Consider the following 12,478-nt stretch of genomic DNA (forward strand, 5'->3'; position numbering starts at 1 on the left):
TATGGTTCATTGAACAAGCATGGGAAACAGTGTTTAAACCCTTTACAATGAAGATCTGTGAAGTTATTGGGTTTTCACAAATTAACTTTGAAAGACAGGGTCCTGAAAAGGGGACGCTTCTTTTTTTTGCTGAGTTTATTAGTATAAGACAACACATTTCAGCAGGAATTTGAATCAGAATTCAATTATTATTATGGAACTTGGAAAAACTGTTGCAAAAATGGTGACAAAATAAAATAGACACACAGCTCACCAACGTCCTGTTCTGCGCGTTTCTTATTGACGTCCTCCCTCACAGCATAACCTTGGTCCATGAGGAAAGTGCTCAGCTGTTTTCCTGTCAGAGAAAGATAGTGTGTTTTACATGGCAGACATGAAGACAGACAACGTGAAAAGCACTTCAATAGTCATACAAAGGACAATAGACAGAAAAAGGGGAGTATGGTTACTACATTATAGTGTTACAGTTAAGCATTCAGCGATACAAACATGAGAAAAAAATGGAATGATGCAAAGACATCCATATGGTTCAAAGCGACACTTTGTAGGACAAATTACGCTGTATACGGACTGAGAGCTGTACTCCAATAGGAGCGCCCAAAAAGATGCTCAATGTTCCTAAAAACTAATCATGCTTGGGTTTATTATGGAGATTTAAATGTGGTGATTCAGTCTTTCACCTTCTATTATTCACAACTGACCATAGCCTTCCTGTGATACAGTACCGATAGGAGTCAGCAGGATGTCCACTGCGTAGGTGCGGTCATTCTCCGGTGTGTCCACCACAGTGAGTGTCAGGCTCTTTCCAGCCACCAGCTGTCTCACAGCTATGCAACACACCCCCATCCAGCTGTCAGTCACCGGTGTTACCCCGGCGACGCTGCACTCCAAAGCCTGCAAGAAAAAGCTTGTGGTAAATAAACGTGAACAAGTGCAATTCATCAAGAATAAATACGCATTTGAAATAAAATAGGGCAGGAAATATTTGGGCATTGAATATTACTCCAAATTCATCTGTTTCCAAGAAGGAAAATTAACTTCGGTGCACACAATTTCACCCCTTGACTTTGTCCACATTGTTACTTTACAGCCTTATTCTAAATTTGATTTTAAAAATTCCCTCAATCTACACACAATAACCTATATCAATGAAACAAAAACATTTTTTTTGTAAATGTATTAAAAATAAAACAAATAACACATTTACATAACTATTCAGACCTTTTACTCAGTACTTTGTCGAAGCACCATTGGCAGAGATTACAACCTCGAATCTTCTTGGGTATGAAGCTACAAGCTTGGCACACCTGTATTTGGGGAGTTTCTCCCATTCTTCAGATCCTCTCAAGCTCTGTCAGGTTGGATGGGGAGAGTCGCTGCACAGCTATTTTAAGGTCTCTCCAGAGATGTTGGGTTCAAGTCCGGGCTCTGGCTGGGCCACTCAAGGACATTCAGAGACATGTCCTGAAGCCACTCCTGCGTTGTCTTGGCTGTGTGCTTAGGGTCATTGTCCTGTTGGAAGGTGAACCTTCACCCCAGTCTGAAGTTCTGAGCGCTCTGGATCAGGAACCTTCATCCCAGTCTGATAACCTGCTCAGGACTTCAAAGATCTCTCTGTACTTTGCTCTGTTCATCTTTGCCTTGATCCTGACTAGTCTCCCATGCCCTGCCACAGATAAACATCCCCACAGCATGATGCAGCCACCACCATGCTTCACCGTAGGGATGGTATCAGGTTTCCTACAGACATGACACTTGGCATTCAGGCCAAAGAGTTCAATCTTGGTTTCATCATACCAGAGAATCTTGTTTCTCTTGCTCTGAGAGTCTTTAGGTGCCTTTTGCCAAACCCCAACCGGGCTGTCACATGCTTTTTACTGAGGAGTGGCTTCCGTCTGGCCACTCTACCATAAAGGCTTAATTGGTGGAGTGCTGCAGAGATGGGAGAACCTTCAGAAGGTTCTCCCATCTCCACAGAGGAACTCTAGAGCTCTGTCAGAGTGACCATCGGGTTCTTGGTCACCTCCCTGACCAAAGCCCTTCTCCCCCGATTTCTCAGTTGGCCAGGCAGCCAGCTTAAAACTTATTTCATTTAAGAACCGAGGCCACTGTATTCAGACTGTTTGCTATGAGACTCGAAATGGAGCTTAGGTGCATCTTTTTATTTTTTAAATACATTTTCAAAAATGTCTAAAACCCTGTTTTCACTTTGTCATTATGGAGTATTGTGTGCAGATTGCTGAGGAAATAGTTTTATTTAATACATTTTAGAATAAGGCCGTTACAAAATGGAAAAAGTCAAGGGGTCTGACTACTTTTCGAAGGCACCGTATACAAAAGTATGTGGACACCCCTTTCAAATTAGTGGATTCAGCTAAGTGTATAAAATTGAGCACACAGCAATCCAATCGCCATAGACAAACATGGGCAGTAGAATGGCCTTACTGAAGAGCTCAGTGACACCGTCATAGGATGCCACATTTCCAACAAGTCAGTTTGTCAAATTAGAGCTACCCCCGTCAACTGTAAGTGCTATTATTGTGAAGTGGAAATGTCTAGGAGCAACAACGGCTCAGCCGTGAAGTGGTAGGCCACACAAGCTCCCAGAACGGGACAGTCTAGTGCTGAAGCACATAGCTACTAAAAAACGTCTGTCCTCGGTTGCGACACTCACTACAGAGTTCCAAACTGCCTCTGGAAGCAACGTCAGCACAAGAACTGTTCATCTAGAGCTTCATTAAATGGGTTTCCATGGCCAAGCAGCCACACACAAGCCAAAGATCACCATGCGCAATGCCAAGTTTCAGCTGGAGTGGTGTAAAGCTCGCCGCCATTGGACTCCGGAGCAGTGGAAGTGCGTTCTCTGGAGTGATGAATCACACCATATCCATCTGACAGTCCGACGGACGAATCTGGGTTTGGTGGAAGCCAGGAGAACTCTACTTCTCAAAGAACTGAGGTGAATTTTCACAATGAACTCACACATGGTGGAATGGGTTCAATGCTGGCAGCGAGGGGCTTGATCCGATCCAGTGTCACATCTTCTTCATTTCCAAAGTCAATGTAGAGAACTTTAGCATTTCCATCATCTGCAGCTACAGACTGGACAACACCTCTGTACCAGTTCTAGAGAGGGAGATAAGCAACGGATTAGATAGTATGGATTTTTAAAGCCTCTAAGTAGTATTTTCACAACTGCATTTTTTCAAATTTTCCTCAGTGTTCTCCTTCATCACCTGATCCAAGGAGTATTTGACGGCACAGACCTCTCCGGTGTCGGGCTTGTAGTCTGTCCCTAGCGAGCCACCGTTGGTCTTCTGCAGTTCCACAGTAACGGCTCTCAGAGCCTCAACCAGCTCTGGGCTTTGGACGTGAATGAAAAACCTACCAGGGCTATGCAGCTCCACCACAGACACCTTAAGCCACAGACAACCAGGAGGAGAGAAGACTTCATCTGAGTACACAAACACAATGAGACTCAACATACTACATTGATAATGTTGGCCTATGTACCTACAGGACAATCGTCGTTGTGTGGGTGGAACATTAAGTTATGTTGGATTAGTTTGTACACCTGTGCATTGTTCTAACATCAGACATTGCCATAGCATATTTTCTAAACATGCATAAAAAATAAGTCATTAATTCTGCCTCTTGAATTCTTTCAACGGTGACCTTTTAGGTCAGACTTTTTCCCAGACCTAAACATGACCTCAGGAGGACATTAAAGGAGCTGGCCAGAGCACAAACCTGAATTTCCATTCCTTTGGTGATGTCATTCTTACGGAGGTCCCGCAGGTACACTCGCTGGGAGCAAGTCACATCACCGTTGTTCACCTGCAAACGCCAGGTAACTTAACTGTGTTACAGATCTCAAAATAATGTTCTCCTCAGTTGACTGGTCACATGTACTAATACATTCCATACAGTTGCCTGTCAAATATATAGTCAGCCTTGCACAATTCAATATTTTTTCTATGTAGAAGAAGAAAAAAAAAAACTTAGTTCACATGTATATTTGCTTGATTTACTAACACACAGGAACAAGAAAAAAAATGGTCTGGACAAAATTACTCATTTACAGTGTAATTTCACATGGTAAAAATAGCATTTGAAAAAAGAAAAACGAACATTTTGCTCCACATTGTAAAGTGCAAGGGTGCCAATATCTTTTACCTCAACTGTACAAGTACATGAACTACAAAGTGAAAGGTTCAACAAATTGTATGAGGGGTAGGAATGGGCGGATTTCTCCATTCCCTTCTCCGGCCATTGTAATGGTAAGCTCAACGTTGAAAAATGTCTCAGTCCCTGGAGCAAAAACGTTGTACCAACCCTACCCTATTATACCAACTTGACCCTAGTATAGAAACCCTACAATATTATACCAACCTGACCCTATTATACCAACCTGACTCTACTATACCAACCCTACACTATTATACCAACCTGACCCTACCATACCAACCTGACCCTACCATACCAACCGGACCCTACCTAGACCAACCCTAGCATACCAACCCTACCCTATTTTACCAACCCGACCCTATTATACCAACCTGACTCTACTATACCAACCCTACACTATTATACCAACCTGACCCTACCATACCAACCTGACCCTACCATACCAACCGGACCCTACCTAGACCAACCCTAGCATACCAACCCTACCCTATTTTACCAACCCGACCCTATTATACCAACCCGACTACACCAACCCTACCATACCAACCTGACCCTACAAACCCGACTATACCAACCCGACCCTACAATACCAACCCGACCCCATCATACCAACCCTACCCTACTATACCAACCCGACCCTACTATACCAGCCTGGCCCTACCACACCAACCCTTATACCAACCTGACTATACAAACCCGACCCTATTATACCAAACCGACCCTACCACACCAACCAGACCCTACCACACCAACCCGACCCTACTATACCAGCCTGGCCCTACCACACCACACCTACTCTAACAACCCGACCCTTCTACTCTAACAACCCGACCCAATCTGACCCTACTATACCAACCGGACCCTATTATGCCAACCTGACCCTATTATGCCAACCGGACCCTATTATACCAAACCTACCCTACCATACCAACCTTACTCTATTATACCAACCTGACCCTACTATACCAACCTGACCCTACTATACCAACCTGACCCTACTATACCAACCTGACCCTACCATACCCGACTATACCAATTGAACACGATGGGTAGATTAACAAAATGTTCATCTTTCATTTGCTGTATTGGACTTGTGGCTGGGGGGCAGTATTGAGTCGCTTGGATGAATAAGGTGCCTAAAGTAAACGGCCTGCTCCTCAGTCTCAGTTTCTAATATATGCATATTATTATTAGTAGTATTGGACAGAAAACACTAAAGTTTCTAAAACTGTTTGAATGATGTGTGTGAGTATAACAGAACTCATATGGCAGGCAAAATCCTGAGTTAAAATAAAAACAGGAAGTCAGAAATCTGACCTTTGTATATATTCACCGGAGTCCCCAATGAAATCCCCTTGAGATATTAATGATGATGCACTGCCTAGGGGTTCCACTAGATGTCAACCATCACTATAAATTATAATGAGACTTCTATGGTGTTGTGGGAGTGAATGATAGCAGAATCTGTCAGGTGTCTGGCAGTCAGCCATTTTCTGATCATGCTTATTCCTCATGGTAGTCACTTGCGTTCCATTGCTCACGAAGACAAGAAGGAATAGTCCAGTTGGAACTTTATTGAAGCTATATGTTAAAAACATCCTAATGATTGATTCTGTACTTAGTTTGAAATGTTTCTTCGACCGGTAATATAACTTTTTGAAGTTTTTGTCTGATATAACGCTGACCAGAATGAGCGTTTGGATATGTATACCAAACCGTCTAACAAAAGAAGGTATTAAGACATAAATAAAGGACATTTTTAGAACAAAACAAACATTTATTGTGGACCTGAGATTCCTGGAGTGCTTTCTGATGTAGATCATCAAAAGGTAAGGGAATATTTATCATGTAATTTCTTGTTTATGTTGACGTCAACATGGCAGCTATTGTGACAAATATTTCTGAGCGCCGTCTCAGATTATTGCATGGCTGGCTTATTCCGTAAAGTTTTTTTGAAATCTGACCCAGCGGTTGCATTAAGGAGAGGCATATCTATAATTCCATGTGTATAACTTGTATTATCATCTACATTTATGATGAGTATTTCTGTTGAATGATGTGCCTATGCAAAAATCACTGGATGTTTTTGGAACTAGTGAATGTAACGCGCCAATGTAAACTCATATTTTGATAAATATGAACTTTATCAAACAAAACATACATGTATTGTGTAACATGAAGTCCTATGAGTGTCATCTGATGAAGATCAAAGGTTAGTGATTCATCTTTATTTCTGCTTTTTGAAACTCCTCTCTTTGGCTGGGGAAAAAAAATGGCTTTGTTTTTCTGTGGCTATGTGGTGACCTAACATAATCGTTTGCTGTAAAGCATATTTGAAATCGGACACTGTGGTGGGATTAACAACGAGAATAGCTTTAAAATGGTATGAGATACATGTATGTTTGAGGAATGTTAATTATGAGATTTTTGATGTTTTGAAAATGGCGCCCTACACTTTGACTGGCTGTTGTCAAATCGCTCCCGTTAATGGGATTGCAGCCATAAGAAGTTAATGTGTGAAAGTTACATATTTCTAAAAAATATGTTTTTATTTCGCGTGCTGCCTTTTCAGCGGAATGTTGTCGAGGGAACCCCTGCCCTAGAAAGGTTAAATGAAATTCTGGGCAAAAATGGCAAACTCAGCTCAATCATTCATTGAATCAGATGGCTCATTCATAACAAATTGATACTGCCAACTACTTTAATGATTTTTCCATTGGCAAGATTAGCAAACATGCCAGCAACAAACACTTACACTAAACATCCAAGCATAACTGATCAAATTATGAAAGATAAGCATTGTTATTTTGAATTCTGTAAAGCGAGTGTGGAAGAGGTGAAAAAATGAATGTTGCATATCAACAATGACAAGCCACCGGGGTCTGACAACTTGGATGGAAAATTACTGAGGATAATAGCAGAAGATATAGCCACTCCTATTGGCCATATCTTCCATCTAAGCCTACTATAAAGTGTGTGCCCTCTGGCCTGGAGGAAAGCAAAAGTAATTCCGCTACCCAAGAATAGTAAACGCCCCCTTTACTGGCTCAAATAGCGGACCAATCACTCTGTTACCAAACCTTGGTAAACTTTTGGAAAAAAACTGGTGTTTGACCAGATACAATGCTATTTCACAGACTTTCAGCACACTGATAGGGAAGTACATCCAACAAGCACACGAGTGTTGCAAAATAAATGTACACATACATGTTATTCAATCATTGCACCCACACTGCTCGCGAGCGTCAGCAAGCTTCTGCGTGGCCAGGCACTAAAAATTGAACTTGGTTCTATTTGTGACCCTCAACATGCTGCAAGTCCTCCTCTCCCATCTCCTCATTGGTTTTTAGGAGCATATACCCACGTGCCAGTCCCCAAATTAATATAATTGGTTCAGAGTTTGTTTTGAAATTTCAACCTGCGTGTCCTGATCGTGTCTGGTGTGGATGAACAAAATCAACTTGCGCGGTTTGGTCAGCATATTACACAGGTGACCGATGATTGGCTGAGAGAAATTGATAAGATTGTGGGAGCTGTTTTGTAAAGACTTCAGTGCGGCTTTTGACATCATCGATCTGCTGATGGAAAAACTTGTTATGGCTTGACACCCCCTGCTATATTGTGGACGAAGAGTTACCTGTAACAGAAAAAGGAGGATGTTCTTAAATGGAAGCCTCTCCAACATAATCCAGATAGAGTCAGGAATTCCCCAGGGCAGCTGGCTAGGACCCAAATTTTTGTTAAATCTTTACTAATGACATGGCACTTGCCTTCAGTAAAGCCAGTGTGGCTATGTACGTTGATGACTCAACACTGCCCACTTCAGCTACTACAGCAAGTGAAATTACTGCAACACTGAACTTCTTTGGGATAGGGGGCGGTATTTTGACTTCCGGATGAAAAGCGTGCCCAATGTAAACTGCCTGCAACGCAGGCCCAGAAGCTAGGGTATGCATATAATTGGTAGAGTTGCATAGAAAACACTAAAGTTTCTAAAACTGTTAAACCGAGGACAAACCATTCCCCCAAAAAATAAAAAAATACGGCCTTTCACTGATTTCAATGGCTGGCACTTTTATAATAGGGCGAAAACGTACCCGATTGCAGTTCCTAGGGCTTCCACTAGATGTCAAGTCTTTAGAAAGAATTTCAGGCTGGTTTTTGGAAAAATGAGCCAGAAAATGTAGTTTTTCTAGGTGGCCCCCATTTTGGCTGTAGTGTTTCCAGACAATAACGATTGTCTTAAATTGTATCGCTTATTTGCGTATTAGGGTACCTAAGGTTTGATTATAAACGTTGATTGACTTGTTTGGATAAGTTTATTGCTAACGTTTGGGATTCATTTTGTATGCATTTTGAAGGGGGGAAAGTGGGATTATTGACTGAAGCGCGCCAGCTAAACTGAGATTTTATGGATATAAATAAGGCCTTTATCGAACAAAAGGACCATTTGTAATGTAACTGGGACCTTTGAGTGCCAACAGAATAAGATCTTCAAAGGTAAGGCATACATTATATCGCTATTTCTGACTTTCGTGTCGCAACTCCCTAGTTGAAAATGATTTGTTATGCATTTGTGTGCTGGCCGCTGTCCTCAGATAATCGCATGGTTTGCCTTCGCTGTAAAGCCTTTTTGAAATCTGACACGGCGGCTGGATTAACAACAAGTTAAGCTTTATTTTGGTGTATTGCACTTGTGATTTCATGAAGGTTTAATATTTATAGTCACTAATTCGAATTTGACGCTCTGCAATGTCACAGGAAGGTGTCGAAATGGTAATGGCGTCCCACTGATCCGCAAGAATTAACAAAGAGCTGCAGTTATTTTCAGAATGGGTGGAAAGAAATAAGTTAGTCCTAAATACAATAAAAGTCTTGTATTTGGGACAAATCATTCACTAAAACCTAAACCTTAACTAAACTTGTAATAAATGGTGTGGAAATTGAGGAAGTTTGTGACTAAACTGCTTGGAGTAACCCTGGATTATAAACTGTCATGGTCCAAACATGTTGCTACAGCAGTAGCTAAATTGGGGAGAAGTCTGTCGATAACAAAGCGCCGCTCTGCCTTTTTAACAACACTATCAACAAGGAAGGTCCTACAGGCGCTAGTTTTGTCGCACATGGACTACTGTTCAGTCGTGTGGTCAGGTGCCACAAAAAAGGACTTTGGAAAATTGCAATTGGCTCAGAACAGGGTGGCACAGTACTACATAGAGGCATGGCTACATGGAACTCTATTCCACATCAGGTAACTGATGAAAGCAGTAAAATCGGATTTAAAATACAGATAAATATACACCTTATGGAACAGAAGGGACTGTGAAGAGACAGGCACATAATACATAACACAAGCACTCTACACACACTTGCACATGGATGTTGTATTGTAAATATGTGGTTGTGGAATGGTGGCCTGAGGGAAAACACTGAATGTGTTGGGTAAGGTGTGAAATGTAATGTCATGTAGTATTTTAAACTGTATGTAAGTAACTGTCTTATGCTGCTGGACCAGGAATAGTAGTAGCTCAAGGCAGAAGTTAAGTACAAAATAAGTACAAATACAAAAGGAAATATATATATATATTTGTAATTATTATTAATGTTTAAGTTGAAATACACTTACTAGCCTCCCGGGTGGCCTAGCGCCGTCCGGGTTAGGGAGGGCTTGGCCGGTAGGGATATCCTACCGATGTTGTCTCATCGCGCACCAGCAGCTCCTGTGGCGGGCCAGGCGCAGTGCGCGCTAGCCAAGGTTGCCTCCGACACATTGGTGTCGGGTTGGACCCGGGTTGGATGCGCGCTGTGTTAAGAAACAGTGCGGCTTGGTTGGGTTGTGTATCGGAGGACGCATGACTTTCAACCTTCGTCTCTCCCAAGCCCGTACGGGAGTTGTAGCGATGAGACAAGATAGTAGCTACTAAAAACAATTGGATACCACAAAATTGGTGAGAAAAAGAGGTACAAATTATTTATTTTTTTATAAATAAACACTTTATTACTAACTCGTATCAGCTCCATTAATATTCCTTTAACAGCCTCACTGTAGTAAGCAGTGCTCTATTCTGGCCCTCACTCTAATTTTCTAAGCAACTCGAGTCAGAGCAGTAGTGATGTGCAGTTTGAAAACAATTATTTAGAGCAGGATTAATATGCTCTCCTCTGGCTCAGTGACTCCGGAGATGTGCTCTAACCACCAACTGTATAAGTATGCAGAGAGAAATAGATCATGCTGCAGGAAGCAAAGAGAAGAAAACTACATGTTTAGAATTAATAATCGATCGCATGGTGCAATGAATGAATGCAATGAATTGATTATTATCGATGGAAATAGCTTTGTAGAACAAAAACACAGCTCGTCTCTGCTCAACAAATTTCAACTCGACAATGAATCATTTGGGGGGGTTGGGGTCTGCTGCAGTTTGGCACAATATCGTTTGCAATCTCCCTCGCAGCAGTCAAGCAATTGCATTCCGCCAATAGTCATTCTCAATCGAGGAGTTTATTCAATCAGTATCGGTCTAGCTCTGCTCTGTAGCATGATTGAAATGTAATTTTCCGCTTCAGCCAACATATGCAGTATCAAGGAATTATCTTATTTGAATGCCTGTCAATCACAAATTGTGACGGCCCTGAATTATTCTGAACCGTCTCAGTGCTTCTCCTTCCAATAGGGGGCTTTCCCTTTAATTCCCAATTAAATGGCCAGCATCAGCTGCGCAAAAGTGGGGTTGTGATGGAGACGTGAATGAGGATGTGTTCAACCCTCAGTTCCGAAGCTTCTCTATTCCGTTTGTTTTGTTGCCTTTAAATGTGTGTTTTGTAGCCTAATAGAGTTTACCCAGGATCGGATCCACTCTTTGCGTCCGTGGACTACACCTCTCTGTTCTTCGTGGCCTTTCTCCGCTGGAGATCTGTTGGCGGACTGGATTGTCTGACTGACTGACTGACTGACCGACTGACTACAACCTTTTTGTAGACGGTATTTCATTTTTTTGATGTGATGTATACTGTGATGATTTATGTAGTTAGTTGTAGTTGAGGACTTAGTAAGAGTTGATACGCTTTAAAGTTCTGTGGTAATATTATTGTTATATTGTTTGTATGATTAATACTGGGTTTCCGCTACACTGAATGAACGGACAAACATTGCGTGACAAAAGTCACTTGAGTTCACTGAACTCCTTTACCGGGCTGGACTCTTTTTAGGCCCGAGGTACAGGACATTGTGATATTATATGTGTGTGTGTAATCATTGATGTTGCTAATACAACCCACACAAAAGAATAGTTGTTTTTTAAGTTCTTTCCAATGTTAAGGGTTTATGAAAAGTTTATTTCCATCCTGACTTTTACATAAGTCCTTTGTATTGGTGTAGACTTGACGGACCAGATGGGACTCATTCCCTCCCAAACCAAAAGGAGAAACCAATGTTTTTTCTCTGGTAGGCACAACCTACCTGGCACCCCTATAAATAATAACCTCAAGTCAAAACCATTACAAAATGTACATTGTTTGAAGCACACTTATAAGTCTGTCACAAATGACAGCTCCAATAAGCCCCCTATATTGAACGAGAGGCTTGTAGAAACATGATTCTTTTGAGTTTTTAGTTCATCGTTCACCGGTAGGGGGTCCTACATGCTCTGGGCATTACTGAAACAAATAAATCTAAAGATTTATTTTGACTGAACAAGTTCAGATTGAGTCAGTAAAAAGAGCCAAACTTTACATCACTACAGAGTAGGGCATCAGAAATTTTGCCAATTTAAAAAAGTGTGTTTTTCTCCACAGCGTATAAACACAGAAGAAATGATACCTTGGAGTCTGACAGGTTCTGCCCATTTCCCATCGGTGAAGCTGGGATTTCCTTTGGCTTATCACTTTTTGAGATGAAGGGTGTAAAAAAAGAGGGGGGGAAAGGTGCATTTTAGAAGTTTTTTAAAGGGACAATCTGCAGTTCAAAATAACAAAGCAAACACCCCACCACTGATTAGGTAATAAGCGGAGATCAAAATTATAGTTCTCACCATGTTTAAAGGGTATACTGTGTTCATTTACAATTACATTGTACAAACAATGGATTCATAAAAAAATGCTTATATTTTGGGTTCTGATGGAGTATGTTAAACTAAGTCATTTTCTTCAAGAATCATTGGGTATATCACTCATTTAAAAGTCCAGAAATGGATCTAGCAATCGCATACTGCCCCTTTAAGCTCAACATGAAGTAAAAAATGAAGCAAAAAGAAGGGTTAAAGTTACCTGCCCAGCACTAAAACATCCAATT

At 41.4% G+C, this 12,478-nt stretch overlaps 1 protein-coding gene across 3 annotated transcripts in view; it reads right to left on the reverse strand.

Annotated features, from left to right (window-relative positions):
• The window catches only part of tdrd1 (tudor domain containing 1), an 87,966-nt gene that overhangs the window by 62,907 nt on the left and 12,581 nt on the right, over positions 1 to 12,478 (reverse strand). For 2 of the 3 annotated variants that reach the window (XM_036955615.1, XM_021575466.2), the window contains exons 6-11: positions 12,008 to 12,071; positions 3,751 to 3,837; positions 3,237 to 3,416; positions 2,983 to 3,126; positions 702 to 894; positions 254 to 337 (exon numbers count right to left, since the gene is read on the reverse strand). In XM_036955615.1, coding sequence (XP_036811510.1) covers positions 254 to 337; positions 702 to 894; positions 2,983 to 3,126; positions 3,237 to 3,416; positions 3,751 to 3,837; positions 12,008 to 12,071 — 752 coding nt within the window. The remainder of the gene's footprint in view (positions 1 to 253; positions 338 to 701; positions 895 to 2,982; positions 3,127 to 3,236; positions 3,417 to 3,750; positions 3,838 to 12,007; positions 12,072 to 12,478) is intronic. The other variant, XM_021575467.2, reaches the window with a different exon arrangement.

The sequence above is a fragment of the Oncorhynchus mykiss genome, chromosome 20 (genome assembly GCF_013265735.2).
Source record: "Oncorhynchus mykiss isolate Arlee chromosome 20, USDA_OmykA_1.1, whole genome shotgun sequence".
Taxonomy (NCBI): domain Eukaryota; kingdom Metazoa; phylum Chordata; class Actinopteri; order Salmoniformes; family Salmonidae; genus Oncorhynchus; species Oncorhynchus mykiss.